The sequence below is a fragment of the Vitis vinifera genome, chromosome 19 (assembly GCF_030704535.1).
Source record: "Vitis vinifera cultivar Pinot Noir 40024 chromosome 19, ASM3070453v1".
Classification (NCBI taxonomy): domain Eukaryota; kingdom Viridiplantae; phylum Streptophyta; class Magnoliopsida; order Vitales; family Vitaceae; genus Vitis; species Vitis vinifera.
The window spans coordinates 6,123,520-6,150,426 of record NC_081823.1 but is presented as its reverse complement, the minus strand read 5'-3'; the positions used below and the strand labels follow the sequence as shown (position 1 = coordinate 6,150,426).

At 32.0% G+C, this 26,907-nt stretch overlaps 4 protein-coding genes across 9 annotated transcripts; 2 read left to right on the top strand and 2 right to left on the bottom strand.

The window, feature by feature from the left end:
* Positions 1–688: 688 nt before the first annotated feature.
* Positions 689–4,472, top strand: LOC100264166 (tryptophan synthase beta chain 1). The gene is made up of 5 exons (XM_002281448.5): positions 689–1,287; positions 2,072–2,428; positions 2,990–3,432; positions 3,514–3,608; positions 4,147–4,472. Exons 1-5 carry the CDS (start codon positions 982–984, stop codon positions 4,320–4,322), a joined length of 1,377 nt encoding a protein of 458 aa, XP_002281484.1. The 5' UTR covers positions 689–981; the 3' UTR covers positions 4,323–4,472.
* Positions 4,473–6,032: 1,560 nt separating this feature from the next.
* On the bottom strand, positions 6,033–9,935 carry LOC100258996 (glucose-6-phosphate/phosphate translocator 1, chloroplastic). 2 transcript variants are annotated; one of them, XM_002281457.5, is made up of 5 exons: positions 9,101–9,935; positions 8,509–8,734; positions 7,881–8,103; positions 6,805–7,018; positions 6,033–6,300 (listed from the first exon to the last, which is right to left on the bottom strand). In XM_002281457.5, exons 1-5 carry the CDS (start codon positions 9,593–9,595, stop codon positions 6,289–6,291), a joined length of 1,170 nt encoding a protein of 389 aa, XP_002281493.1. In that variant the 5' UTR covers positions 9,596–9,935; the 3' UTR covers positions 6,033–6,288. The 2 variants fall into 2 exon arrangements, with proteins under 2 accessions (XP_002281493.1, XP_059591067.1); XM_059735084.1 differs by having other exon boundaries at positions 6,033–7,018.
* Positions 9,936–13,485: 3,550 nt separating this feature from the next.
* On the bottom strand, positions 13,486–17,972 carry LOC104877583 (F-box/LRR-repeat protein At4g14103-like). 5 transcript variants are annotated; one of them, XM_059735083.1, is made up of 5 exons: positions 17,672–17,972; positions 16,331–17,288; positions 16,076–16,231; positions 15,713–15,998; positions 13,486–14,123 (listed from the first exon to the last, which is right to left on the bottom strand). In XM_059735083.1, the coding sequence occupies exons 1-4, from the start codon at positions 17,707–17,709 to the stop codon at positions 15,714–15,716; spliced, it is 1,437 nt and encodes a 478-aa protein (XP_059591066.1). In that variant the 5' UTR covers positions 17,710–17,972; the 3' UTR covers positions 13,486–14,123; position 15,713. The 5 variants fall into 5 exon arrangements, with proteins under 5 accessions (XP_059591066.1, XP_059591064.1, XP_059591065.1 ...); XM_059735081.1 differs by having other exon boundaries at positions 16,331–17,284; XM_059735082.1 differs by having other exon boundaries at positions 13,487–14,126.
* Positions 17,973–25,393: 7,421 nt separating this feature from the next.
* LOC109121764 (putative F-box/LRR-repeat protein At3g28410) lies at positions 25,394–26,455 on the top strand. The gene has a single exon (XM_019217021.1). It carries the CDS (start codon positions 25,394–25,396, stop codon positions 26,453–26,455), a length of 1,062 nt encoding a protein of 353 aa, XP_019072566.1.
* The last annotated feature ends 452 nt before the right edge of the window (positions 26,456–26,907 follow it).

Sequence of the window (26,907 nt, the reverse complement as noted above, 5' to 3'; positions counted from 1 at the left end):
CTTAATACAAAATAAACATACATTTAAAAAAAATATCATTTCTTAAAATTTTTCCTATTTTCTTCATGAAAACAAATATCAAAAGACTGTGATAATGTAAGAAAAGAATAGTTCTTTTATTCGTAATTGAGGCGAGAAAATTGATCAATGAAATAACCGATTAGAATTCTTAAACATTTATAATTCGAAAGTCTTATTTTTCATCATAAATCAAATAACATTTAACATTAAATTAAAAAATAAACATCACCTAAGTAAAAAAAAAAAAAATTAAAAAGTGTAAAGTTTTAAAAGTTTTAAAATCACATACAAAATGAATTTTAAAAAACAACCACAACCATATTCACATCATTTTTCCAAAGGCTTAATTGCCCAATTTTTTTTCCAACATTTTCAATCAGCCAATTTCTTCTCAATTACCATCACCCATTTTTCCCCACTAAGTCTTCGGCCGCCAACTCACATCCGAAAAGAATTTAATTCAACTTGTCTCAATCAAATACTTTATACAGGGGGAAGAAAGTAGGCAGGACCTGAATATTGAAATAAACCAAACACAACCACATCAATCAACACACCCGCACTCTCATCACAAAAATGTTGCAGAAGAAAAAGAGAAACTTTACCAAAGAAAGAAAGATTTGTTACTCTCGTGAACAAAATGAATTAGAAATTTTCTTTTTATTACAAAGATTTCTTCTTTGTTTCTCATGTCAAATTCTTATAGTATGTTTTTTTTTTTTTTTAATGTTTAATTTTATCATCCTACCTACCAATTTTCCAAATTTAGAAAAAAAAATAACAATTTTTTATTTTTATTTTCTATTTTTTCATCATATTATTTTCCTATAAAATTAAATGGAAAAATATCCAGCACAATCTACAACAAATATTTTGACATAAACAACAAAAATATAAGATAGAACACAATCCCGTCCTCCATCTATAAACTCGCTCTTTCTCTCCAACCAAACATAAAATATGGCCGCCTCTGCAAAAACCCCAATCTCCAGAACCCAGACCACGTCTCTCTATAAGCCCTACAGCAGTTCTCCCCAATTGCCCTTCAAACTCCTCAAGCTTACACCTACCCCTTGCGCCGCCAAAGGGCTGTCCATTTGCTGTGCCCTGCAAATGGAGCCCAAGGTTGGACCTGGTTCGCAGGTGCCGGATTCGTTTGGCCGGTTCGGGAAATTCGGAGGGAAGTACGTTCCCGAAACTCTGATGCATGCCCTCACCGAGCTGGAGTCTGCATTCCGGGCTCTCTCTGGAGACGTAGAATTTCAGGTTCTTTCTTTCTTCTTCTTTTCCTTTTATTTGGGTTTTCGTTTTTCGTTTTTTGGTTTCAATTGAAATTGTTTCTGGATTTCTTTTGTTTCTGGTTTTTAGTGGGAAGCAACTTCTGGGCTTTTCTGGTTTTTAATAAGAATGAGTTTCTATTTTGGTTAGGAAAATGGTTTCAGAGGTGTAAGGAATTGATTTTTGTCATGTTTGGTATGGGATATTGAAGTTATGATATATGTTTGGTTGCTGGGAAAACAGAGGGAACGCGAACTTTATATGTTTGGGTTTGAAAACGGTTTCAGGGGTGCGAACATTCAACTTTGTTATGCCTTAATTGGATTTATCGATCTTCTAAAGTCTGCTTAATTGCTGAGAAAACTCAGGGGGGGAATCTGCTTTAGGTTTGTTGTTAATGATGGGGCTTGGAATTATTGGGTTTCAAAGTTCAAATCTTTTTTTCCCTTTTGATTGATGTTTATATGCATCCAAACAGGGCATTTGGAAAAACAGAATTCAGGAACTGGTTATGGGAAATGGAGTATCAACCCTTATAGCAAAAAATTAAATTGATTATGGTTTTCATGGACGGACCAAAACCACAATGGATTAGGAAGTTTACAACTTTATCATAGACATTAATTCCAATGTACTCTGTTGAGCATAGAGAGGGTGTCTTCTGCAACTACATTATATAAACTACAAGGGAATTGCTGTGTTTATCTACATGTGTCTGTGTGTATATTTATATTTTTGTGCTTGTTTTTGAGATGTATGTTTATGATTGCAGAAAGAACTAGATGGAATATTGAAGGACTATGTTGGCAGGGAGAGCCCTCTTTATTTTGCAGAGCGGCTTACGGAGCACTATAAGCGTCACAATGGTGAAGGGCCACTCATTTACCTCAAGAGGGAAGATCTGAACCATACTGGGGCTCACAAGATTAACAATGCTGTTGCCCAAGCTCTGCTTGCCAAGCGTTTGGGAAAAACACGCATTATTGCTGAAACTGGTGCTGGTCAGCATGGAGTTGCAACTGCAACTGTATGTGCTCGGTTTGGATTGCAGTGTATTGTTTATATGGGTGCCCAAGATATGGAAAGGCAGGCACTTAATGTTTTCAGAATGCGGCTTCTTGGGGCTGAGGTTTGTTTATTATTGCTATTATTTGCTGGTCTTTTGAATTGTCTATTCAGCGTGATGCACTACTTTATTGTTTGCAAATTAGTGCAAATTTTTTTAGTTCAGTAATTCTTTGTTTCATGATGTTGTGATGAAATTATGATGTGGGAGAACCTCTGTTGCGGTCATAATGTCCTGTATCTTTCAGACGCTGTGTTAGTAATGCTACCATGTCCTCAGCCGGTGACCTCTATATAAATAATTTGTGTTTTGTGTGAAGCAATATCATATTGCTTCTGTTATATACCTTCGGCAGTGCTTGTTTATACAAATCTGCGTCACTAAATTGAATTATAGAAAACATAAGTCACCTGTTTGCTAATAAATAAGAAGGATAGCATTCTAGAGTAACTGCCATTGTTGTTCGACTGGGTCAAAATTACTTGTTGAGTAGGTTGTAGATTGGCTATTAGTTGTCAATAATGTTTATTACTGTGTATTTCTCATTTAGCTCCTTGTGCTATCTGTAATATGGCTGTCCTGGTAATTCTTCGTTTAACTGTAAACTGAACCATTTCAATACAGGTTAGAGCTGTTCATGCTGGGACAGCTACTCTGAAAGATGCAACATCAGAAGCTATACGAGACTGGGTGACTAATGTGGAGACAACCCATTATATTTTGGGTTCTGTTGCTGGGCCCCATCCTTATCCCATGATGGTCAGGGACTTCCATGCAGTGATTGGCAAAGAAACAAGAAAACAGGCAATGGAAAAGTGGGGAGGCAAACCAGATGTGCTGGTTGCATGTGTAGGTGGAGGTTCCAATGCCATGGGGCTTTTTTATGAATTTGTTGATGATGAAGACGTTAGGCTGATTGGTGTGGAGGCAGCAGGTTTTGGCTTAGATAGCGGTAAACACGCTGCTACCTTGACTAGAGGGGAGGTTGGGGTCTTGCATGGCGCGATGAGTTATTTATTACAAGATGATGATGGACAAATAATTGAGCCTCATTCTATTAGTGCTGGGTAAGACAATTATTAATTTTTTGTGATTAGTCTTAACTTATTTTTGCTGCTAACTAACCCTACCAATTTTACTGTGAATAGCCTGGATTACCCTGGAGTTGGGCCAGAGCATAGCTTTCTGAAAGATTTAGGACGTGCTGAATACCATAGCATCACTGATGAAGAAGCATTGGAAGGTATCAAAATTTTACACTTCAATTTTCTTTCTTGGGTCTGTCAGATCTTTCATAGTATTCTAAATGTGAATTTGGTAATTTGAATTTCCCATGTAGGAGTTGGTCTGCCATTTCATGAGGGGTTTCTTCTTAATTCATTTACATAGAAATTTGGAAGCTTAATCCATGAGTTTCAAATAAGATCCTTGTTATAATAGAAATCATCCAACTTGTCACAAATCTTCTAATCTTTCATCAGTCAATTCATTGTTTTCTTCTTGCAGCGCTATTTCTTTTTCGTAAAAAAAAATTGTGCTCTAGCTTTTGAATTTTTATTCTTTTGAGTTACTCTACATTTTGTTTCCTCCAAATACTTTCACCATAGCTTGACCAGAGTGGATGTACTGGAACACTTGACATTCCAAATTAGAGAAGAGTTGTGTCTGCCTCTCTACTAGTGTTGCATAAAATTTGTCTTGCTCAATTACCGTTGTATATCAATCATTCCCCTTTTCCTCATTTTCATTATTTGATTTTTGCTGGGTTTGCTATTATGCAGCTTTCAAGAGATTATCTCGACTTGAAGGCATAATCCCTGCTCTGGAGACATCGCATGCCCTGGCTTATTTGGAGAAGCTGTGCCCAACCCTCCCAAATGGGACTAAGGTTGTACTTAATTGCAGTGGGAGAGGAGATAAGGATGTTCATACAGCCATTAAGCATTTGCAGGTTTGATGGTGTTTGTGTGGTGCCATTGATTTGAACCTTATGCTTGAAGAGATGTGGTTTTGAGTCCCCTAATCTGCAATTCTTTCCCTTGGTAATAATGTTGTGTGTCTTGAAAAGACTGTCTTATTTATATATGAATACTATGGGTTAGTAGAAGAGTGTGATTGTTTTTGAATGGTTGAGACATCGGACCCGTAGCGGAATCATACGGCAACAAAGCTATTTGTTCTCTTTGTCTGCAAAGGCACTCTTTGGCTGTGCTTGGTTTGTTGTATTTTTTGTTTTATAATTTTTTATTTTAAAAATTTTAAATTTTGAAAAATAATTTTAAAATCAAGTTTATGAAACTATGAATACTTTTTATTTTTAAAATTTTATATGTTTTTACACCTTCTTTTATCAGGATATAAAAAAATCTATGGGTTTTTTAGGGTGTGTTTGGTAAAATCAAATTCTTATTTCTTTTCTCCTAAATTCTTATATGGATAACTCAAATGATGATAAGAATGGAATACAACGGAGATGAAATCTCATTTATAAGTGAGATTTTATTTCATCTCAACTAGTGGTTTAACCGACAAACTAGTGGTTTAACCGACAGTGTGTGGGTCTTGAAATTGTGATTTTTATTTTTATTTTTTTGAAAACAATAAATATTTTTAAATATCCTTTGCCTTATTTAGATGTCTTTTTCTTTTGCCCCTTTATTTGTCTTTTATAATCTCATTGTCACCTTGGTTTGTTCAAAATATAGAGGCCAAGATTATGTCGAGACTCTGTAATTGAACTTTCGGGATCCTTCAACAACATTTCTCAAGTTGACACACTAACCAAAATAAATGAAAGTGATGGGTGATTCACACAAAGCCGTCTAAAACATGATACTTAACATCCAACCTGGAATTTCTTCAAATTAATTGAATGGTGCCAAAGTTGTCACTTTCCCACCTAACCAAGGGAGACTAATGGGAAAAAAAATCAAAACTAATTGGGGTACGTCCAGGAGTTACAGTAGTATCGGAATATGAAATTAATTCATTTCATTTTCCGTTCTTTTAACTTAGATTATAAGTAGCAATCATGCAGTTGGTGGGGTTCATTTATTGACCCAAGTAACTGCAGTAGGAGATTGGATTTCTAAAGATGTAGTATTAGGATTGAATACCATTCCATGAACCAAACATGGGCAGAGAGGGGTGAGAGAGAAAGGGAAGGGACCTGATATTAGGATTAGGATTTCGAGAGGCCTGCTTTTTGTTTTCTTACATAAAATATGCAAGTGAAGAAGAGTCAAACAGAACCCACCCTCTTCCTTATTAAACACGTCTGATCAAGACATGGCAATAAATTTTGATCGTTTAACCCAAATCTAATCCAACAGCACGAATCATGATTATTAAAAAGGTTTCTTTAAAGAATGATGCCTCGAATCTTTACCAAACTCATAATTGAAATTGTTTTCTCCCTGGCGTAAAGAGACCAACAATAGCAAACCCACCGAGGCATTGACTGAGTTTTTGAAAAGAGACTCTTATTCATATATCTACTCTTTTTATCAAAGTAGTCTCATTGGGCTCCATGGTTGTGATAAAAGGCCAATTGGACCATAAGACAGAATCATGGGCAAATGGTAATTGCCCTAGCCCTTCCAATACACAAACAGACATATATGCCCAAAGGCCATTTAGCTGCCAAGGCGCTCCAAAGGAGGAGAAATCAGGAATCAATGGCAGTACTGAGCCATTATTATTATTGTTATTACTTATTATCATCTTGCCTAACTCTCTTTATTCATACACCTCACTTCTCATATCTGCCTAAGAAAGGTAAAACGCATGTGTAATAGTAATGTTACTTCTGTAATTATTTATTATCTACAGCTAGAAACGCTGCCGGACCACCTGACTACTCTCTGTGACCATGCATCCTCCTCCATAGCAGCCCGGAAACCTAAATTCCAACTCCAGCTTCCTCACTGCTTTGCCTGCAAGGAAAAGCATGAAAGAATGCACTCATCAGTTATATTCCAGAATATCATCAGTACAACATTAATAAGAGATTACTAGACCAACAACCCATGCTTGACAACAAAATTATTATGCAAAAAGAGGTGGTCAGCCGTCATATTGGCATGACCCCTAGAGATGACAGTGAAGTCTCCTCCAGGAGATGGAGAGAAATTCTTACCAGTCTCTTGTCTTTTTTATGATACAAGCATGTATATGCTTGTCCTCATATCTGTTTGGTCAGTGTCATCCTTACATTATCATTATAACTAGAATGGCGCCATTGAGTCCAATGAGAGACTCTTAAAAGCCTTTGGTTTTGCATTAAATTACATGTCATATGCCATTGGATTTGTCCAAAAAGTAAACAGGAGATATTCTTACAAACAAATTATTTTCCTTATTATTAGTATATATTGATTTATTTTTTCAGACAGCTCTGAATAAACCATCCTCAATTCATGAAGGGAATGAGCAAATACCTGAGAATACAAGAAAGTTCCAAGGATTGCGATGGCAGCTCCAAGAGCATTGATGGGCTGGACGGGTGTGTGGAAGATGATGATTGAGGAGACTATGACAGATATACGCTTCATGGTGTTTCCAATGCTAAACGTCAAGGGAGAGATCTCATCCAGCGACATGTATGACACCTGATTGTAGAGGTGATAGAATACACTCTGGGCCGCCACCCACCTACCATGTACAAATAACAGCCACACAAACATTTCCTTAGCAAAAGCCAAGCAAAAAGAAAACAACTACCACTTACAACTGAGTGGGAAACACAGGGAATTTTGCACCTTCACTGATTGGAATATATAAAAGAACAATTATAAGGAACTAAAGTCCTGAAAAATCTTCAGAAGAATAAGAATCCCACATATTCACTCTGCACATACATGGAGACTAGCTTGACCAATTTCCCTAGGTCAAAAACTGGTAGTTGGGCCATCATAATGACTCAGTTTGTAAAGCATTTGACTGGTAGCCAGGTAACAGACAATTATAAAATGATGAGTTCAACATATACAGACCCCGGAATTTTTGGAGTTAGCACATGCTGTTCTTTTGAACTGTAATTTTTCTACTAAGGTTTAAGGCTACAAGAATAATACTCACATGCAGGCTACAAGAATAATATTCACATGCTACATATATGAATAGCAGTAAGCTAGATCTACTTGAATGTTTACGGTAGGATTAACTTCACTCATTCTACTTATAAATCATTTTAGGAACAGTGAGATGTTGCAATTGAAGGGCAAAAACGTAAATTGAGTGAAAAAAGATGACCAAACTGAATCAATGTATATCTCAGGACATCCAGAGCATGAACCACATAGGTGTCATACTTCTCCTGTGAGGGCTTCCATAATTGAGTTAAATAGTTATTTCCATGATTTTATTGAATACGAAAAAAGACGGGGTGTAAAGTGAGATATTAGTTTACCTTGGGCCTCTGGTTTTTTCTATCACAAAAAAAACATATAGATACAGAGATAATAAAACACAAACAAACAGTACAAGAAAAACACAGTAGTTGTCATGTGATTACCATACGAAATGGGGTCCAATTTGAGAAACGGCATTTTGCCATCCAGCAGCCCACATCTGTGGTCCCTCGACAGCAATTGCGAACGGGGTGAGAATTAACAGTGACATTATAGAAAGACAAGCATAGTAGTTCATTCCACTAACAGACTTCCCCTTCATGCCTCTCTTTGAAAATATGTTGCGAAAAACAAAAGCCAGGTTCGAAATCATGGCTCCCATAAAACCTGATACAGACAAGCACCTACCAAGTTCAGGTCAGCCCTAAAAGGAAAATAGGAGTAAAATTACATTCCTAACCCCCCCAAAATGTCTTTTGCAAAAAATCCAGCAGGCAGGGACCCAAGTCACCTAACTGATCAAGAAACATGTGATTGCTTTCAAGAAATATAAAGCATTATTGAGCTGGCTATGACCCCTCAATTCAGACCGACTATAGAAAAATGAAACGAGTTTAAAAAATCGATTAAACCATTGATTTGGCTACTGATGGAACTGAAGGAAAAAAGTTGATTCCTTTCCCTTTCCTACCATTTCTTATAAACCAAACAGACTATAGCAAAAAGTTTGCAGAAATGAACCCTACACAAATTCAATTATGCTTTTAAAGAAAAAGCCTTTGCTATTATTACCAATCATGTTGAAGTTCAGCTCGGTGACGGCGGCCAGAGCACAACCTCCGATGATTGGAATGAGCGAGAAGTACACCGAAGTTGGAAAACTCTCACCCAATAGGAACCTTGAAACTAAGACACTGAATGCAGGCTCACCACTCTTGATTATGTGAGTAAAAGACACCGCAACCTTGGACATACTCACTGTTGCAGCCACATGCCCAATTGTATGAGCCACAGCAACCTACAAAACATAAAATCAGATTGATTATAAATTCACAATCCAGCTCTGTTTGGCTGCCGAGAAAACTAAGGGAATCCATTTTAAAAGCAACTCCAATTTACCTTCTTTTCTTCTACCTTTTCTAACCAAGCCCACTAAACATAAACCCATAAAGCACGAAAACCACCATCATTTACAAGAAAATTTTCTTTTCTTACCAACCAAACATAAATAGTATTTCATATTTACAATCCTTCAATTCCTGTGATCCCAAAATGAAAACACCACTTTTTCCCACATTTGCTCACCAACCCAACAAGTATAAACCCTTACCACCAAAAACGCCATCTTTCAAGCAACCAAACATTAATATTACTTCATACTTACAGGAAAAAGGGTCTTCCAAAACGCAAAATCAGTCTTAGGAGTTTCAGCGATCCTAGTAGCCCAGGAGATCAGCATCATAAGCGATCCGGTCGCAAGCGACAACGTCGACGTCAGCCAAGGGTACGGAAACGCATTGAGAACTTTCTTGTTATAAATATTGAACACAACGTTCAGAGCCCACCACGTCGCGAAATACAACCCGATCTTCACCTTCTTCGCCGCCTCTGATCGCCCCTTTACGACGTCGCTCTCGACCGGCTCCGACCGGTCAGCCTCGTAAGCCTCGCATCTGATCAAGGGCCTCCGAACCCTCAAATCCTCGATCAACCCAAAACCCAAACCCCGAACCGGAGCTAGATGGAGAGGCTTCACAGGCGAGGTACCGCCAACAACGGAGGGGAGAGACAACGACTTTACCGGAGACTTCCGCTGGTAAAAGTCTGAACGAGTGAGGGCTTGCAAAGAGGACACGGATTGCTTTATCGAGCAGATCATGATGGTGGGCTGTAGAGTTTTACGCGATGGATCAAAGGAGAAAAAAACTTCAGAGTGATTTACAATTTGTGGGCTGCCGTTATACGGACGAGAAAAGCTTAAACCCTAGTCCCCTTGAGGACTATGCAGATCTAAGTGTGGCCAAAACTCTAGAATCGTAGGTGAAAATCGAACTGTAGAAGGATTTGACGAGGGCTTTGCGAGGAGGACTAGAGGAGAGGCTTGGGAGTTTGGTGAGAAATTAGCCCTCTGGTATTAAGGGTCGGTATCCACTAACCGAAAAGAAAGGTGGCCTAGATCACGAACAGTGCAAAACTCTTTCCTATTTTTATACCAATTACATCCTGCCACCTCATCAAATTTTTGGGTCCTGCCCTAAATTAGTCATAAGTCATAGCTCTATTTTTACCAAATTTGACATCCCACAACAAATATTTTCTTTAATTTTTTGCTCGTTGAAAACAAACCTAAAAAGTATAAAAAGAAAACCTTCTTTAAAATTTCTAACATTATTTGATGTTGATCTCTAAATAATTTTAAAAAATAAAATAAAATATATAATAATGGTTAAAACAAGTAAAAGTTATTTTAACACATTTTTAAAAAACAAAATGAAAAAATAAACTCGTTTGATCATATTTATTTAAATTTGTTTTTAAAAATTATTTTTAAATTAAAAACTAAAAAATAATTTTTAAAAATAAATTTCAGAAAATATGATCAAACTGACCTTAACTTTCGTCTTTTTTAGTCATATCTTAACAAAAATATCTTTATTTTTTTATTTAAATAATAATTTTTATAAGAAAAAATCTTACATATAAATATTTGAAATAATTAAGGGTATTTATATCAAAAATTGATTGTTTTTCAAGTGAAAATATGAAAAATGTTAAATTCAAGAATATGATGATTATTTTATCAATTTTTAATTAATTAATTAAAAATTTTGAATTTATTTTATTGAATATCTAATTTATTATCATTATCATTTTCCATTCCTTGCACAGGTCGACAACTCTTCACAATAAAATAAAAAATAAATAATAACCATCAAAATTAAAAACAAAATATTGATTTCCACCACAAAATAAAAAATAAAAAATAAAAAATCAATTTCAAAAGTCCATCACTTTACTAATTCTTGTATTTTGTTTAATTTTTTTCTTTTTTTCTACATATTGTTTATATTTGATTCTTTACCCTATTTGTGTGTACTTATACTCCCCCTTTTTCTTTCCAGCACTTAATTTTTTTTCTTTAAATTTATCATGAATTTATTATCTGCATTTTTAAATAAATTTTAAGGTTTAATGTATATATTTTTAAAATTTTATTATATTAATTTTAATCCCCTACTTAATTTTTTTTATTTATTCTTTAGGTTAACTTTTTAAAATGAAGTGTTTTAAAAATAAATAATAAATAATAGTAGAAGCTTCTTTTATATAATCATATTATTATACACTTTTATCATACGGTGTCTATATATATAGACTATGTTTGATTCCCAAAAAATATTAAGAAAAGAAAAAAAAATATTAAAGAAAATGATTTTCTTATATTTAGTTTCAATATAAAAAATAGGGAAAAAAATCAAATATAATTAAAATTAGATAAAAATTTATATATTTTTAAATTATTTAATCTTTACGTAAAAAAAAAAGAAAAAATAAGTTAAATGAATTGGAAGTAGTATATACAATAATTTATTGATTTTAAATCTTTTTTTTCCTCATTTTTTCAATTTTTTTTTCTACTTTTTCCTCTTCTTCTTTTTTCACATTTTCCCTCATAGAATCTAAACATAGCCATAAAGTTAGACCTAATATCATCACATTGATTGTTACCCATTTTAGTTTTTGTGAAAGAGTTACCATACAATTTAAAAGGGTGCATATCGATTTTCCAATTTTATACGATATGGTATAAATTCTAGAGTTTTGAGCAAAAACAATTTAAGTAAAAGAAAATTCCATGAATTATATCATTTCCTAAATAATTCTTAAACTATTGTTTGTTATTGAGTCACAAAACCGGGTAATTATGACTTTAAATTTAAATTTAAAACCATAGTTACCATCTATTGTTTTATTTTTAAAAAAGATTTAAAATCATAATTACTAACTATGATCTTGTAATGTAAAAAAATAAAAAAAATATCAAAGGTCACATGATTCCTAAATTGTTGAGATGCATTAATTTGAAGATTATTTTGGTAGAAGATTTAGATGATGTTTGTTTTTTACTGAATAGAAAAACTGTTTTTTCTATTTAACTTAAAGTAACTTATTGATATCGATTAATATAACTAAACCAAACCTATAAATTTAATAATAATAAATTCATTTTAATCATATTAGTTGATATTTAATAGATTACTTTAACTCAATAAAAAATACTAAATATTTTGACATTTTTTATTCGGTCAAAATCAAACACTACCTTAATTTGTGGAGTTTTAAAAAGATATATATATATATATATATATAATTTTTGCTCAAAGCTCTAAATTATGATTAGCCTAATTCATAATGTTGCCTAAAAGGCCCTACTCCACAAACAGTCAAAAGAAAAAAAACAGAAAGAAAGAAAAAGAAAAAGTGGGCTCCCCATTGGGCTTTGGTTTTACTAGCAGGGCCCAAAATGTTAGCAGGCTGGCCATCAGTTCATCTCCAAGGCTCAGTCGTTTCTTCATCTCAATTCAACTGCATTACCCGTGCAGTGTCTTCATTATCAAAGAAAAATGTTCTCTCCCACCTGCTATCATCATAACCGGCTTTTTTAAACATTCAGTCAAATTATGGTTTCTCATCAGGCAGTTTAAGATCATTAATCCAGCAGAGGCTAACCAATAAAGAACATTTTTTTTCCTGAACTATAGAGAAGCCATGAAGAAAAACAAAGAGCAATGCCATGAATTCAGATACATAGGGCCTGTTTGGTTGCTGTTTTTGAAAACTGTTCTGGAAAACAATTTTTGAGAACAGTTTTTAAGAACAGTTTTTGGTGTTTTTTAAAAAAAAATTGTGTTTGGGAACTGAATTTTGAAAAACAGTTTTTGTTCTCAAAAACAAAAAAACATGTTTGGTTGAGTTAATAAAAAAAAATTTAGAACAAATAAAACAAAAAACATGTTTGAAAGATCTTTTTTTTCTTTTCTAATTAATAAAATATTTTCTTCAAGTAATTTTATATTATAAATTTATAAATAATTTTTAGATATATAGTTCATTTAAATTAAAAAATTATTTATTTTATTAATTTAAAAATAAAAATATTTTTTATATTTTTTTAAAATAAATCAAACATAATAAAATTATTTTTATTAATATTTTTTTATTTAATCTTTAACTTTATTAAAAATTATAGCATATTTTATTAAGTTGAGATAAAATTGTTCTTGTTAATTTTTTTTTTATCTCTACTAAATCTAAAATTCAAAATGCCACCCACTTCTCTCATCGGGCATCAAGAAGCCCTTTTCTAAGTTGCCCTCCAGTCGAGAGAATCCGTAAAAGGCCCTATTTTCCTCTGCCACTCTCAATCCTCACAGGTACTAATCTAATCATGTTATTATTATTATTTTTTTTTTTGCAACCCCCGTTTGATTCCCAAGAAAATCCATCCCCCATTCGATTTCCGAGAAAATTCATCCTCGTTTGATTTCCGAGAAAATCCAAGCAAAAACCCTGCAACCCCTGTTTGATTCCCAAGAAAATCCATCCCCCATTCGATTTCCGGGAAAATTCATCCTCGTTTGATTTCCGAGAAAATCCAAGCAAAAACCCTGCAACCCCCGTTTGATTCCCAAGAAAACCCATCCCCCATTCGATTTCCGGGAAAATTCATCCTCGTTTGATTTCCGAGAAAATCCAAGCAAAAACCTTAAGGAAAACCAAAAATCCCTGCGTTTTCTGGATCCGTTTTAGGGGTCTCTTTGCTATTGTGCGATTGGATTTAAATTTCACGAACCTTGAATCAAAACTGAGAAACAAGAAGAGGCGAGCCACTGTGCTGGAGAAGAGATGAAAACGGGAAGAAAAAAAAACACGGGAAACAGATTGTTTTTTTTTTGTTTAATTTTGTTCTGTGAACAGTAAAAAAACGGGGAAAACAAGATTTTGTTGTTCTCTAAACAGTGTCATTTTGAGAACACGGGAAACAACAAAAACAAAAATCACTCTCTCAACCAAACGAGTTTTTGGTGTTTTTTGTTTTCAAGAACAAAAAACAGTTCTTGAAAACACTAAACAAACAGACCCATAGTTTTCCCATTTTGACCATTCAGATCTATACAACAATGAATCACAGCAGTCATAAGCTTTAATCCAGGCAAATTCTCAGCTGCATCCTCTTCGAGACCTTCAGCTTTAGTCAAAAATGACAAACTTCATGAATTGCACCAGCAGATACAAGAGCTGGCTGATCATCACTTTATTGCACTTGATCCTTAGAACCCACAGCCAAGGAGGGGCTATAAGCAAAATACACGATTTCTGTAGAAAAACAAGATTTCTGGGAGAGGCTGCTGCATTACACAAAATAAGATCCCAATAAGGCACACTATTGACATCAATAAATTTTAGAAAAAATGAGACTTTTTGAGCCATGAGGTCCACAGAAAAGCAGCTTTGATCATAAGAATGAAAATTTCTAAAACAGCTAGCCAAAGGACCACTTCAAATTGAAAACTGCTCCTTCACTTTCAACTAAAATCTTCCCTAGTTGATAATTATGGTAAACAATGCCAACCTTTTCAGCAAAAATAGACGTTTCTTGCAATGATCAATTAATGATTTCACTAATCTGTCATAATTTTTTCAAGAATAAAATACAACTCTATACCATCTCAAATTAGAATGAAAAATAGCTTTAGGTAGATTAAGATGAAAAAGAAATAAAACCAAGATTTTTTGCCCTAGGTTTGAGGATTTGTTGCATAGAGAATGCACCATTCTACACAGGTTCAAAGTTGAATTCGGTTCTGGTCAGATGCCTCATGACAAGCAAGTTGTGAATCTGGTGATTGTCAACCAAAATAGTTTACTTACAAAGAGTAAGTGTACCACTGATTTTGCAAGGGCTATTCACCAAAGTGCAGATTATCAAGGATCTTCAACTTCATTCTCTACGGGGCCATTTTTTTTTTCTTTTGTTTTTTTTTTCCTGAGTCAAAAACGTAAATTCTCAAGGTCCAGTGGACCGTAGCCTCCTGAGAACCTATGATTTTGAATAAATCAGGGAAGCTGCTTTCCATGCTATTTACAAAGATTTGCAATGGGAGAGTTCCAGAAGCTTAGGTAGGAATACTAAACTAACAGGATATATGGTACCTTCAAGGTCAATGGAACTGTTGCAGGATACAAGCTTCTTAAGTTTTTGACAACAAATACAACAAATGTGGAGCATTAGATCAACAAGAAATATAATCTTGATTGAGTCCTGACTCTCTAACAAGCAATTTTATATTTGATGTCAACGATGTACTTGAATTTATACTAATGACCAGGGAATACCATGTAAGGGCATGCCTTCATAAAATGTTTGACAAGCTAATTCTAACTCAATGCATGCCTTAATAAAAAGTTTGGCATGAGGCTATAAGGTGTCGTGTTCTAGATTTCTAGTCCATCTTGCTTTGTTGCTTGTGTTTTCCAACTCTTTGCGGGTCAATTCCTGCCCCAAACTAGCTTTAAGAGAGGTAACCATAAAGCATCTATGCCGGGATCCTTCATAGAGAGTTTAAACTCCACAAGTGCATCTATTTCTCCTCTTCTGTGTGATAAGAACTTTCATTCCCTGTATATGGAACATTTTTCTATATTAATTACACCATTCTTGCCTGCATTCTTCCCTATTATGTTGTTTCAGTTTATTTCTAAACTGGGTTTTCTGGTTTCTAGCATACATGTTTGGAGGGTTTAAATGGAAAATTTCTTCATTTCTTTCACTCTAAGATGTAATCATGATGTGCTACCACAAAAAATACAAGCATAACATGGGTCATATGACACTTCCAAGAGAAACTCAGGTAAATAAAGTTAATAAACATATGTAAGCAAATAAATTACAATGATATAAAAGGAATTTAATACTCAGGAAAGTAGTTCCTACCTCATAAAAATACGATGGTACAAACTCTAGGACCATCCTCAAGCATCAGCAACTGTTTGAAAATCTCATTTCGCTTGTTCATATCTTGTAACAAAATCTTAGAACAGTGGATATTTATCCTCTCCAATACAGGTGCAAATTTCAGAACAAGCTTGAGTAAATTTATCTCTGTTTTGATCCCACGGAACCAGTGGAGGTCAATTGTCTTGAGGTGTGAAAAGAGACATTCTGGTGCATATTTCAACTTCCAAACATTGTCACGAATGTCCAGGTCATCGTCAATTCCCTGAAAAGCATACGAAGTCAATTCAAATATACCCATCAAGAACACAATAAATGAATTGTATGCACTAAGGAATATACCTTGGAAAAAACAATAGATTCTAAATTTGGTGATCTTTGGAACAAGTCCATTAGTGCTCCAATTGTACAAGCTCCAATCACCATATTCAGCTTTAAATGAACCAACTTTCGAAATATAGGAAGATGATCCAGGAAGTTTTCTGCAAGGAAGACAGACTGCATAGGGAAAAAACAAAACACAGCTTAATATGACATAGTACAAATATAAACATCAAAAGAGAAGAATTCAATGTCTATAAAGTGAAGAAACTGCACCTCAATGGCTCCATTCGACATTCTCACATATTGGGCATTCCCAAGACCTCTAAGTAACTTAGCTCCACGGCGAGCAATTTCTCTATCCATTTTATACAGATTCGGAATGTCGATATATGCAACAACTAGAGAAGATATGTTATACAGAAAAATGTCATTTGACAGACTGCCATTGTACTTGAGGGATACAAGATTTTCACCATATATCTTGATTTGACAATCATTTATGCTATCTGTTGATCCAAAGCATGGTAGTTCATCCATCTTCAGGGTCTTTAGAGTTGGAATAGAAATTGTGACACTCCTTATAAAAAGCCATTCACAATCCACTAAAGCTAGGTCCTCCAGTACTGGACAGCTAGAGAACAGTTTCTGAGTTAATTTTGTGCCTGAAAAAGTGACAAGAGATAGGCACAATGTTTTGAGGCATGGAAGAGAAATGTCTCGAGGGAGTTGAAGGACTGAATTCATTTCTATTTTCAGAACTGTAAGGGATGTAGAAACAAAAACCATTCGGGGTAGAATAAAAGGCTCTCCTACAAACAGGCAGAGATCAACCTCTAGAACCTTGCGCAAGATTGCAGACACCAGCCAATTATGGACACGAATGGCATCAAAGAAGACTCGAAATGAAAGACGGAGTTTTTTCATATCAAACATGAATTGGGAAACTAGTTCATCTCCTATTCCATCTAAGAATCGAGTTAATCCTGGTTGCGGGTTCCACATATTCACTTCGCCTAAGTACAACCTATCATCAAAGTTAATGTTTCTGAGATAAGTCCAGAGGAATTCCCATCTTTTCGATAGTATGCACGTGCGAACAGCGTCAGCAGTTGGAAGAAAGGAGAGCATGTGGATGAGAACACCATCAGGTAAACTATTAATCCTATCTGTGCCATCATGATTCAGCCTCTGCCTCTTGACCTGAGAATTGTTCATCAAAATGTCCCTCTTCCTAAGAGAAAGGATGCACAATCAGAAGCCAAAGAACATCACAACAAAATCTCTATGAAAATGACCTAGAAATCTGGATAATCATAAAGGAGCACTAAAAATAAATCAATTTCAGAAAAAATTTCCCATAATATACATAACTCAGATAGCATGTCCTTCAAATCATCACAAGAGATTCAAATAATGAAAGCCCACATCAAACAACAAAGGAAAACACACTAAGCAGCACTAAAACCCACTGAATACAAATAAAAGAACAAACTTTACTGACAAAACAATCCCCTGCTTTACAAAACAAACCAACCCAAAACCCACTTTGAATTCCAAACATCCCAAAAAAGAAAAACCGCAGGAAGATAATAGTTAAAAAGGGATGGAGAGTACTCTTGAAGGTGTTGAAGAGAAGCAAAAGTTGGGTCCATGAACAAACTCTACCGCCATAACTGTTGTCCTCAGAGATTGCTCACATCACGTAGATGTTTGAGGGCTATGGGGCTACAATGGAACTGGCCTTTGTTTCATAATAATGAAGAAGAAGAAGAAGAAGAGGAGGAGGAGGAGGAGGAAGCCATTGTTGTTTGGACCTGTGGCTTCTTTGGAATGGTATTCGAACCGCCAAGGTAGAGGGAAAGCTTTTCACGCTATTGAAGCTTCACGCGACTTCGATGGGCGTGGTCAACACGCTGCATACTGTTAAATTTGGCTATCCGTTGAATTTATGCAATTTTATCTTTCCGGGAGATTACGAACATTAATACATTTTTAAAAGATGGCATAACAATGTAACATGTAAATTTGGGAAAATAGAAAAAAGGAAAATAAAAATAAATTTAAAATTAATAAAATATTTATATATTTTTTAAAATTATTTTTTTTCCTTTTATATAAAATTAAATAATTTAAAAATATATAAATTTATAATTAATTTTAATAATTTTTTTAGGATAAATCAAATATGAGAAAATTATTTTTCTTCATATGTATTTTTTTTCTTTTCTTTTTACTACTTTCCTTGAATTAAACATAGCATTAAATATTTTAACATATATTTTTTATTATTTAATCATTAACTTTGAGTGATAAAAAAATAATATTTTTACCTAAACTATTTATTATTAAAAAATTGTTTAATTAGTAAATAGGAACCTGATCAAATTATTTTAAGAATTCGTTTAGTAATAATTTGGAAAACGTTTTTAACGTAAAATATGTTTTTTTAAAAAAAAAAATTATTTCACCAATTTTAAAAAACACTTTTAAAAATCTAAAAATTTATAATATTTCACATAAAAACACTTGATAGGTAATTTAACAAAAAAAATATTTTTAAATAAAATATAAAAATACTTTGGAAACACAATCCATGTATTGTTGGGCCGTTTTGACCATTTCCATTGCCATAAATCATGGAAGAGAATTCCTAGGAGGGAAATGATTAAAATATTTTATTTTTCAATAACATGATTTTTTTTTTAACACGATAATTATTAAAATAATATCTATTTTTTTCTATAAATTTGAAAATGGTGGCACGAATAATTTTCTAGAGAGAGGGGATCGAATGATATTCACCATAATATTAAAACATAATAAAAATTACATGAATCATTTTTTTACCAATTATCATGAATGATGACAACCGATTTACTCATTGCAAGTTATATAATCCAAATCAAAATCAAATTCCACAAGTTAATTAGCCAATCAAGATAAAAAAAATTTTAATAGATAAATAAAAGAAAAAAAAAAGATTTTGAGAGAGGCAATAACTTACATTATAGGTATTCGATAATATAGAAGCAAAATACTAGATATACGGCACACTTCTTGATATAAGAAATGAACAATTGGGTGTAGGGTATATATATATATATATATGACGAGATGTGGGACATATAGGGTTACAACACAGATGTGGGACATATAGGACCACAACATAGGTGGGTTGTTTTTAACTTATTTTTAAATATGTTTTAAAAAATAATTTTTATGTCTAGTGCTTTATTTTTAATCATTCTACGTCTTTGTATAGTTATTTTTTAAATAGTCCTAAAGAAAAATGAAAATAATTGAAAACAATTAAAAATGTTATTTGAAAATACTTTATTTTCTAAGTTCGTGTTGTTTAAGTTGGCCTTGAGTTGATGGGTAGGTCGGGTATATAATTTAAAATCTATCTATAATATTTTTCAAAAAAGAAATTTTTTTTTAATGTATTTATATGAAATTTAAATAGAAAATATGACAAAATTTCAATATATAAACATAAATTTATATATATATATATATTTTAAAGTGAAAAATATATAATTTCATAATTTTTTTCTTAAATTTTGAAAAAATAAATAAATATTATTATATAGAATAATATGTATTATAAATATTATAAAAAATGTTAAATGGGTTAGACATGGTTGTCCGAACCTTATGCACACTTAATTTTAAAATTTTTTTTAATAAGAGATTAGTGATTTTAAAAGACAATTTGGAAAATTGAATGTTAACCCAATTAATTTCATAAATTTATAAGCAAAAATTGATCTAAAATAATTGATATTTCTTTGAAATTATATTTTTTGAATTTTCTTACTACACAAATAGACTTTAAATTAAGTAAGCAAGAATTAATGCATCATATTCCTTAATAAATCTATTAATTAAAAAAATACAACTTAAAAACAACTTAATAGTCACCATTAGAAATTCATAGACCAAAAAGAATAACTATGTTAATCCTCTAAACATAATTATATTTTTATGAATTTCTCAATTGATAAATAAACTTTAAATTAATCAAAATTTATTAATGAATCTAGCTAGTAATTTTTAAAAATAATTTGAAATAAAAATAAACTTAATAAGTATTAGATAATAATAGACCAAAATCTAAAATGAGTCATGATTCTATTGTTTCTTTTTTACACATGACTATTTTTCTTTTCAATTTTTTTATTAGTCATATAATCTTCAATAAATTTAATAAATTTTAAGAATAATTTATAATTAAAAAAACTAAATCAATTAATTTTTGAATGAATCAAAATTGTTATGCTAAAACTTAGTTGAATTATACTTCCCTTATTTTAAATTTATTTTAAATAAAATTTATTAACCATGATTAATTTTTTAAAAAAAAATTGATTATGCCTTTATAAAGATGTTAATATTTGAATTTACAATTTCTTTTTTTAGAATAGAAAAAACTACTTCTAGAAACAATAATTATATAATTGAGGAATATTACTATTTTCAAACTTTAATTTATAATAGTGAGATAATATATAAACTGTATCTATTAAATCCAAATGAAACCAATATCTAAGGTTAAATGTAGAGTGCTAATGGCACCACAATCCACCTTTCTTCCATTGTTTGTTCTTCTTTACTTAAATTTTTTGCTTCTAAGTTATTATTACGTTGGATTCATTATATGAATGCTTCCATTAGCATCAATCCACTAAAAGTTTGATAAAATGCAAATTAAATAGAATTTACGAGATAATAAATATTGGGTTTTTTTTTTGAGACCAGTCTTTAAAACCATGATAATACCTTCTTCTGTGATATTTCTTATGACAAAAATGCATTTTTTTTTCTTTTTTCTATCATTGTGTGATGCATCATTATAACTCGATTATTATTATTTTTTTTTTACCCTTGTCTATTTGTATTTGACCTACAATAATGAGATTTAGAGTGCGTTTAGGAGTGATTCTATGAAACGTTTTTAGCATTTCTAACACTTAAATGATAAAAAATTTCAAGTGTTAAAAAGATTAAAAGTGTTTTCTAGAATCATTGTCAAATGAACTCTTAACCATATTGCTTTTTTCAACTTTGAGCCTCTTCCTGTTGTTGAATACATATGACAATTAGTTCACTTCTTTTTAATATATATATATATATATATATATATATATATATATATATATATATATATATATATATATATATATGTATAATATAATTCATAAGATCAAATTATTTGAGAAGATAAATCATTGTAAAATGAATAAGGAGACCTTCAATAATTGTCGTACTATTTTCTTCAATTAGGAGTAATACTCATTTTCATGATATGCTCATGCACATTATTATATCCTATTTTATTGTTATCATTTTGACGGTCAAGGTACTTGCAAGGGATTTGGAAGTTCCTAATAATCGTTCTTCTATTGTCTTAATATGATCTAGGACTAATCCATGAATTGTAGGAGTATTTATGCCTTTCATTATCTTAGATTCATGTAATTACAGCTTTTCCATTTTTCATAAAAAGTCTTTTGTTTGTCAATGTTTTTAGAAGTAAGCTTTATGAGTTTAGGATCTCCTAGATCGTAATCTAAATCCCTTAAAGATTCCATACAAGTAGCTAGTAATAACAATAAAATTCATTGTTGCTAGATAAGAATTTAATTCATAAAAGTTACTTGTATGTCAAGACAAATATTTAAAACCACTTCATTAAAAATTTAACTATAACAAGAAATTAGTTAGTGAATACATCAATTATAAGACGATCATAATCCTTTCATTGAGCTAAATTAAAATCACATAAATTGAAAAATATGTTATTATAATTTTTACATATATAATATATATATGATCATCAAAATTAAAGTATCGTAACATAAGAAAGTTGAACACTATTGGACAAAACCTCATCAACCTTTACTTATTTATATTATACAAAGCAATGTTCCTCTATTGGGATCAATACTAAATATAAATTGAATATTATATGATTAGCCAAAATATCGACATACATATTTATAAATTTTATCTTTGTTGTGATTGTCAATATTCTCTTGTTGAGAAAACCAATTGTAAATCATTTAGATGGATCATCCACAAAAAACCATATATTATATATATAAAATTGAAGGCTTTAAATCACTTTTCTAAAGTGACAAGATCTTCAAATCATTATTCGCTACTCTCCTTTTGTTAACAGGCAAAATTATAGTGTGTAGTGCTCTCAAAGTAATTTAAACCTTAAAAGAGAATATAGAAGTGTGATTTGGGGTCTTAACTAAAAATGTAAAGAATATTAGTTTTCACTTAATATATCAAGACCTTAAGATATATGTAGGTTATAATATACATTTTCACTCTCCTTTCCCTGTTCATCCAATCATGTACTATGAGAAGATTGTGATGTACATGAATAATGAATAATGGTGGGAGGTGAAAGGGAGATATCTCTTCAAATTTATAGAAGCTAAATTTTTTTAAAATTTCCTACTATTAATGCTTTTAATGGTTTGTATAAAATTCTTAGATGCTTTGATAAATTGATTCATCTATCGATCTTTTAATATACTTTTCTAAGGGAATAAATTTGATAATTTTTAATAGGGATGAAATCGATCCTTATTTCAATTTATCTTACTTTTGTTTCTCTTTTTTTTCCTCCCCTCTTGTGTGATAATGATCATCTCAAGGGATATTAAGCCCTTTTTCCTTGTTTTGATATTTTTTTCTTTTTTACATTTAAATATCATTTTTTTCATTAAGGGTGAACTAGGGTGGTATCTGTCATATCTATGATAATAAAAAAAAATTCTCTTCTAGTAGTATTTGTACATGGAAGATTAAAGAGGCCCCTTAAGTAATAAATTTCTCATTGACAGATTTTAGTCTCTCCTTTTTCGTTTTCTTTACTAGAAAATTTTAGAAATTGTTTTTAAAAGCATTAATAAATTGATAACAATAGAATTGGAACTTGTGATATTCAATATTCAATATTCAATTCAATTTTACACAAAATCTTGATATATATGGAATGCAATATTTGAGATAAAAAAGAAAGTTTAAGGTTTGAAATTTTAGATCCATAGGCTAAAGTTTATACTCTTAGCCCATGGCCTTAGTTTTAAGCAGTATCTTAATTTCTACTCTTATTTTCTTCAATTTTTATCACCCCTCAACTTCTCCCCACTCCTCTCACTTTTCTTTATCTTCTTTAAAACTTATGACCTTTCTCCATTTGTTATGTCTACCTTCAAAACCTAATCTACTGTGCTTTTAGTATTAGCCTTGGCTTTAATTAAAGATTTGACAAACTTTTATTTATATGTGTACACACAAATTTCGTGAAAGTTAATTATAAGCAAAACAATATATAGGAGAAATAATAAGAAATAAATTTTTTTATTAAAATTGATAAATTATGGGGCTTTGTGGTAATATTCTTTTATAAAATAATATATTATTCTAATTCTTTCACCTGGATTACAATTTGGAAGACAGCGATAAAATGTCTCCTTAATTTTATAGATCAACCAAGGGTCACACATGACTTGTTCTCGAATGAACTTGTTAAAAGACGAAGATCGCGTGTGTAGTATTTCTGTCGTTTTGTGAACTTGCAAAGAAATTTTTCTTCTTTATAAAGTCTATTTTCCTGTGTAGAGTCGTTTTTGTCAATCTTAAGAAGTTCATCTTATTGAAGGAAGTCACCCTTATTTATAAGTGAAATTATGAAATTAAATTTTGAAATTCCACAAGATTTAGTTGTTTAATTCAAAAAAATTGATTATTTTATTTTAGCAACTTGTTTTCCTCATTAAGGAAATTTGTCAACAAGAAAATATTTATTTGTTTATTTTTTATTCTCTTTTGACTTCAACTGGTATATTAATTCCTTTTAGAAATTTGTCAAAAAGAGAATATTTTATTTTAATTCTCTTTTGACAACAATTGGAGAGTTTTATTTTATTTTATTTACAAGACTAAGTTTTATAGTCTTCCAAATATCATCATGTGTTACCTTTTTAATACATGTCACGTGTCAAATGTGTAAATGACCAATCACTTGTTGATCCCAAAATTTGTTGAATATGAGAATCACATTTTTTTTAATACCAATTTAGTGATAATTTATTTCATTAAAAGTTTTGATGTCTACTATATGATCTTTACCCTACCTATAAATTTTGGAACTATATCTTTATTTATGCACATAAGGCAATTTCTTAAAATAAAAAAAAAAAATCATGAAAATCAAACTCTATGAGAAGATGTATCTTTCACCAAGTCCTTAATTTTTAATAAAACATATTCATTAATACATACAATTTTTCATAATTTTTACTAATACATACTCACAAGTATTATTTAGTGGTATTATTTATAAGAAGCTAGTATATCAAAACATTTTCTTTTACATTACCATTAATGATTATAAATGAAATATTGATAGTGAATATTAGATTTCCTAAAATCTATAAAGTCCAATATATATAAAGAAAAGAAAGTTTCAGACATTACTTAGGGTTTTCTATCCTTCATTGTTTATATACTATTGTTTTTTCATTTTTTGTTTGCTTGGTGTATGGAATGCAGCCAGGCCAAGGCATCAATTGAGCTGTTGAGGATATTAATTTATTGAGGAACTCAAAATTGAAGTAAGTGACTTTTTGTAAATTGATTCTTATTAAGATTTTTTTTCTTGATTTTATTATTTATTGAACATATATTGATTGAGAAATTAGTTGAAATCACTAAACTTGTAATAAGACTCTCGTTCGTCTTTGATCATCTATACATCACTTTTTTTTTCTTTTTCCGATTTTTCCTTGTATGATTTATAATGGAACTGAGATATCAACTGAAACAAAGAAATCGTAGATCGATTTATATCGGTATTAGATTCTCTCTCTTTTTGTCACTTAGCTTTATATAATACTACATTTTTGTTTATTATTTATCAAATATAGGTTGATTAAGAAATACATAAGCATGAATGATTTCAAATTTTAACCATATTCTTTTTTTCTTTTTTCTTTTTTAATTTTTTATAGGTGTGTTCAAGAACTATAATTTGTTGGCAGATAGCATTTGTTTTTACACATTCAATGTACCCAATCCAATGAATTTGATTTCTATAAGTGAAATTTGCACACATTTTGCACATGAAATAATACAAATATTAATTATACTTTAATGATATGTTCCATCTATATACTCAATCTACCCCTTTGTGGCTTTTATAGGTATCTATTTTTAAAGCAAACTAATTAATTTAGATCATTTCAATTATCCTCTTCCTTTCTTCTTCTAGGTTGAGACCTCCAAACTGCAAGGAAAAAGAAAATTCTGAAAATGGGTTGCACAGGAAAAGCTCAAAAGCGTATGAGAAAAATACAAACAAACTCAGAAAATAGGCACAACCAGAATCAGAATGACTTCATTAGCAGATTACCAGAGGATATTCTTCTTATTATCTTAAACAAACTGCCCATGGAAGATGCTGTGGCTACCTCCTTACTCTCATCGAAGTGGAGGGACTTATGGAAGCTCACTTCTAATGTGGATTTCAACTATCGATGGGTGCAAGTCAGGAGAAAAGAAATCCATCCATCTGTGAACCACTTTGTCCGCTCGCACCATGGCAAGGAGATCAAATGCTTTTCTGTCTCTTTGAGGTGTAAGAAGAGTATGGTGCCTGATGTGCAGTCTTGGATTACTTATGCAGCTAAAAAAAATGTTGAAGAACTGTGCATCAACTTGAATGATAGGGAAGATAACAGGAAGAACAGAACGTATCATTTGCAGCATTTGTGTTTTCCTGCCTGTGATTTGAGCTTTTCTTCCCTGGTGAAGCTAATCCTCAAGTTTCTATGGCTGGATATGGATTACTTCCCTCACTGTGAGTCCCTGAAAGAGCTTCACCTAGAAAAGCTTGTATTGCCTAATGATGAAATCAATGGAATCACTGAAAAATCTCCAGCACTGCAATTCTTGTGCTTGATTAACTCTAATCTGAGTGAGAATCTCCATGTTAACATTTCTCCAAATTCTAATCTTCGGAAGCTGATAATTGAGGATGAGTTTGTGGAGTATAACAGGATGCAGCATATTTTTATCAATGCTCCAAAAATTACGAGGATAGAGTTTTTGTCAAGCATGCCAAAGAGGAAGTACCATATAGTGAATATGGGGGTTGGTATTGAAGCAAGGTTCAACTTGAATAGGATGTTTCGTGAGCGAGGAGAAGCCAAGGCCACCTGTAATGGTGTGCTTGTTTGCCGGTATCAGCAGAACCTCCTGGGTCTACTCAAGACGTTTCAGACTGCTAAGGTACTTGAAGTATGCAGCTGGTGTATTCAGGTGTGCATTTCTCCATTGGATTTTCAGTTCTCCCTCACAAACTCAATTTGGTAAACATGTTACAAAGTCATAAAGAAACTAGCTAGCCTCTGTGGGTTTGGTTCAGCAGGCCTATTAATGACCAATGGAGTTTTAGGTGTGCAATAAAGGTTGAAAAATGATCCTGGGATGAGATGAGAATGAAAGGACAGAGATAATTAGGCCTTGTTGTAAGCCTCGGGATAAGTCAAGACCTTGAGATGGGTGTGTTGTGTGGGATGGATGATCCTTGGATGAGATGAGAATGAAAGGGCAGAGATAATTAGGCCCCGTTATGAGCCCAGGGATAAATCAAGACCTTGAGATGGGTGTGTTGCGTGGGATGGGTCAAGCCCGTGTTTCCCCCAATGATTAAATGAAAGATCAGAGATGATAATTAGGTGTAAGACTAGGGATAAGTCAAGGCCCCGAGATGGGTGTGTTGTGTGGGATGGATGATCCTTGGATGAGATGAGAATGAAATGGCA

Coding starts and splice junctions, on each gene's coding strand:
- LOC100264166 (XM_002281448.5), top strand. CDS start 982: ATGGCCGCCTCTGCAAAAACCCCAATCTCCAGAACCCAGACCACGTCT. Junction 1,288..2,071: donor CTGGAGACGTAGAATTTCAG/GTTCTTTCTTTC, acceptor TTATGATTGCAG/AAAGAACTAGATGGAATATT. Junction 2,429..2,989: donor TGCGGCTTCTTGGGGCTGAG/GTTTGTTTATTA, acceptor ATTTCAATACAG/GTTAGAGCTGTTCATGCTGG.
- LOC100258996 (XM_059735084.1), bottom strand. CDS start 9,595: ATGATCTGCTCGATAAAGCAATCCGTGTCCTCTTTGCAAGCCCTCACT. Junction 8,104..8,508: donor GCTGAACTTCAACATGATTG/GTAATAATAGCA, acceptor TGTCTGTATCAG/GTTTTATGGGAGCCATGATT. Junction 7,019..7,880: donor ATTGGACCCCATTTCGTATG/GTAATCACATGA, acceptor TGTACATGGTAG/GTGGGTGGCGGCCCAGAGTG.
- LOC104877583 (XM_059735081.1), bottom strand. CDS start 17,728: ATGGCGGTAGAGTTTGTTCATGGACCCAACTTTTGCTTCTCTTCAACA. Junction 17,285..17,671: donor TCTCTTCAACACCTTCAAGA/GTACTCTCCATC, acceptor TCTCTTAGGAAG/AGGGACATTTTGATGAACAA. Junction 15,999..16,075: donor AATCTATTGTTTTTTCCAAG/GTATATTCCTTA, acceptor TATGCTTTTCAG/GGAATTGACGATGACCTGGA.
- LOC109121764 (XM_019217021.1), top strand. CDS start 25,394: ATGGGTTGCACAGGAAAAGCTCAAAAGCGTATGAGAAAAATACAAACA.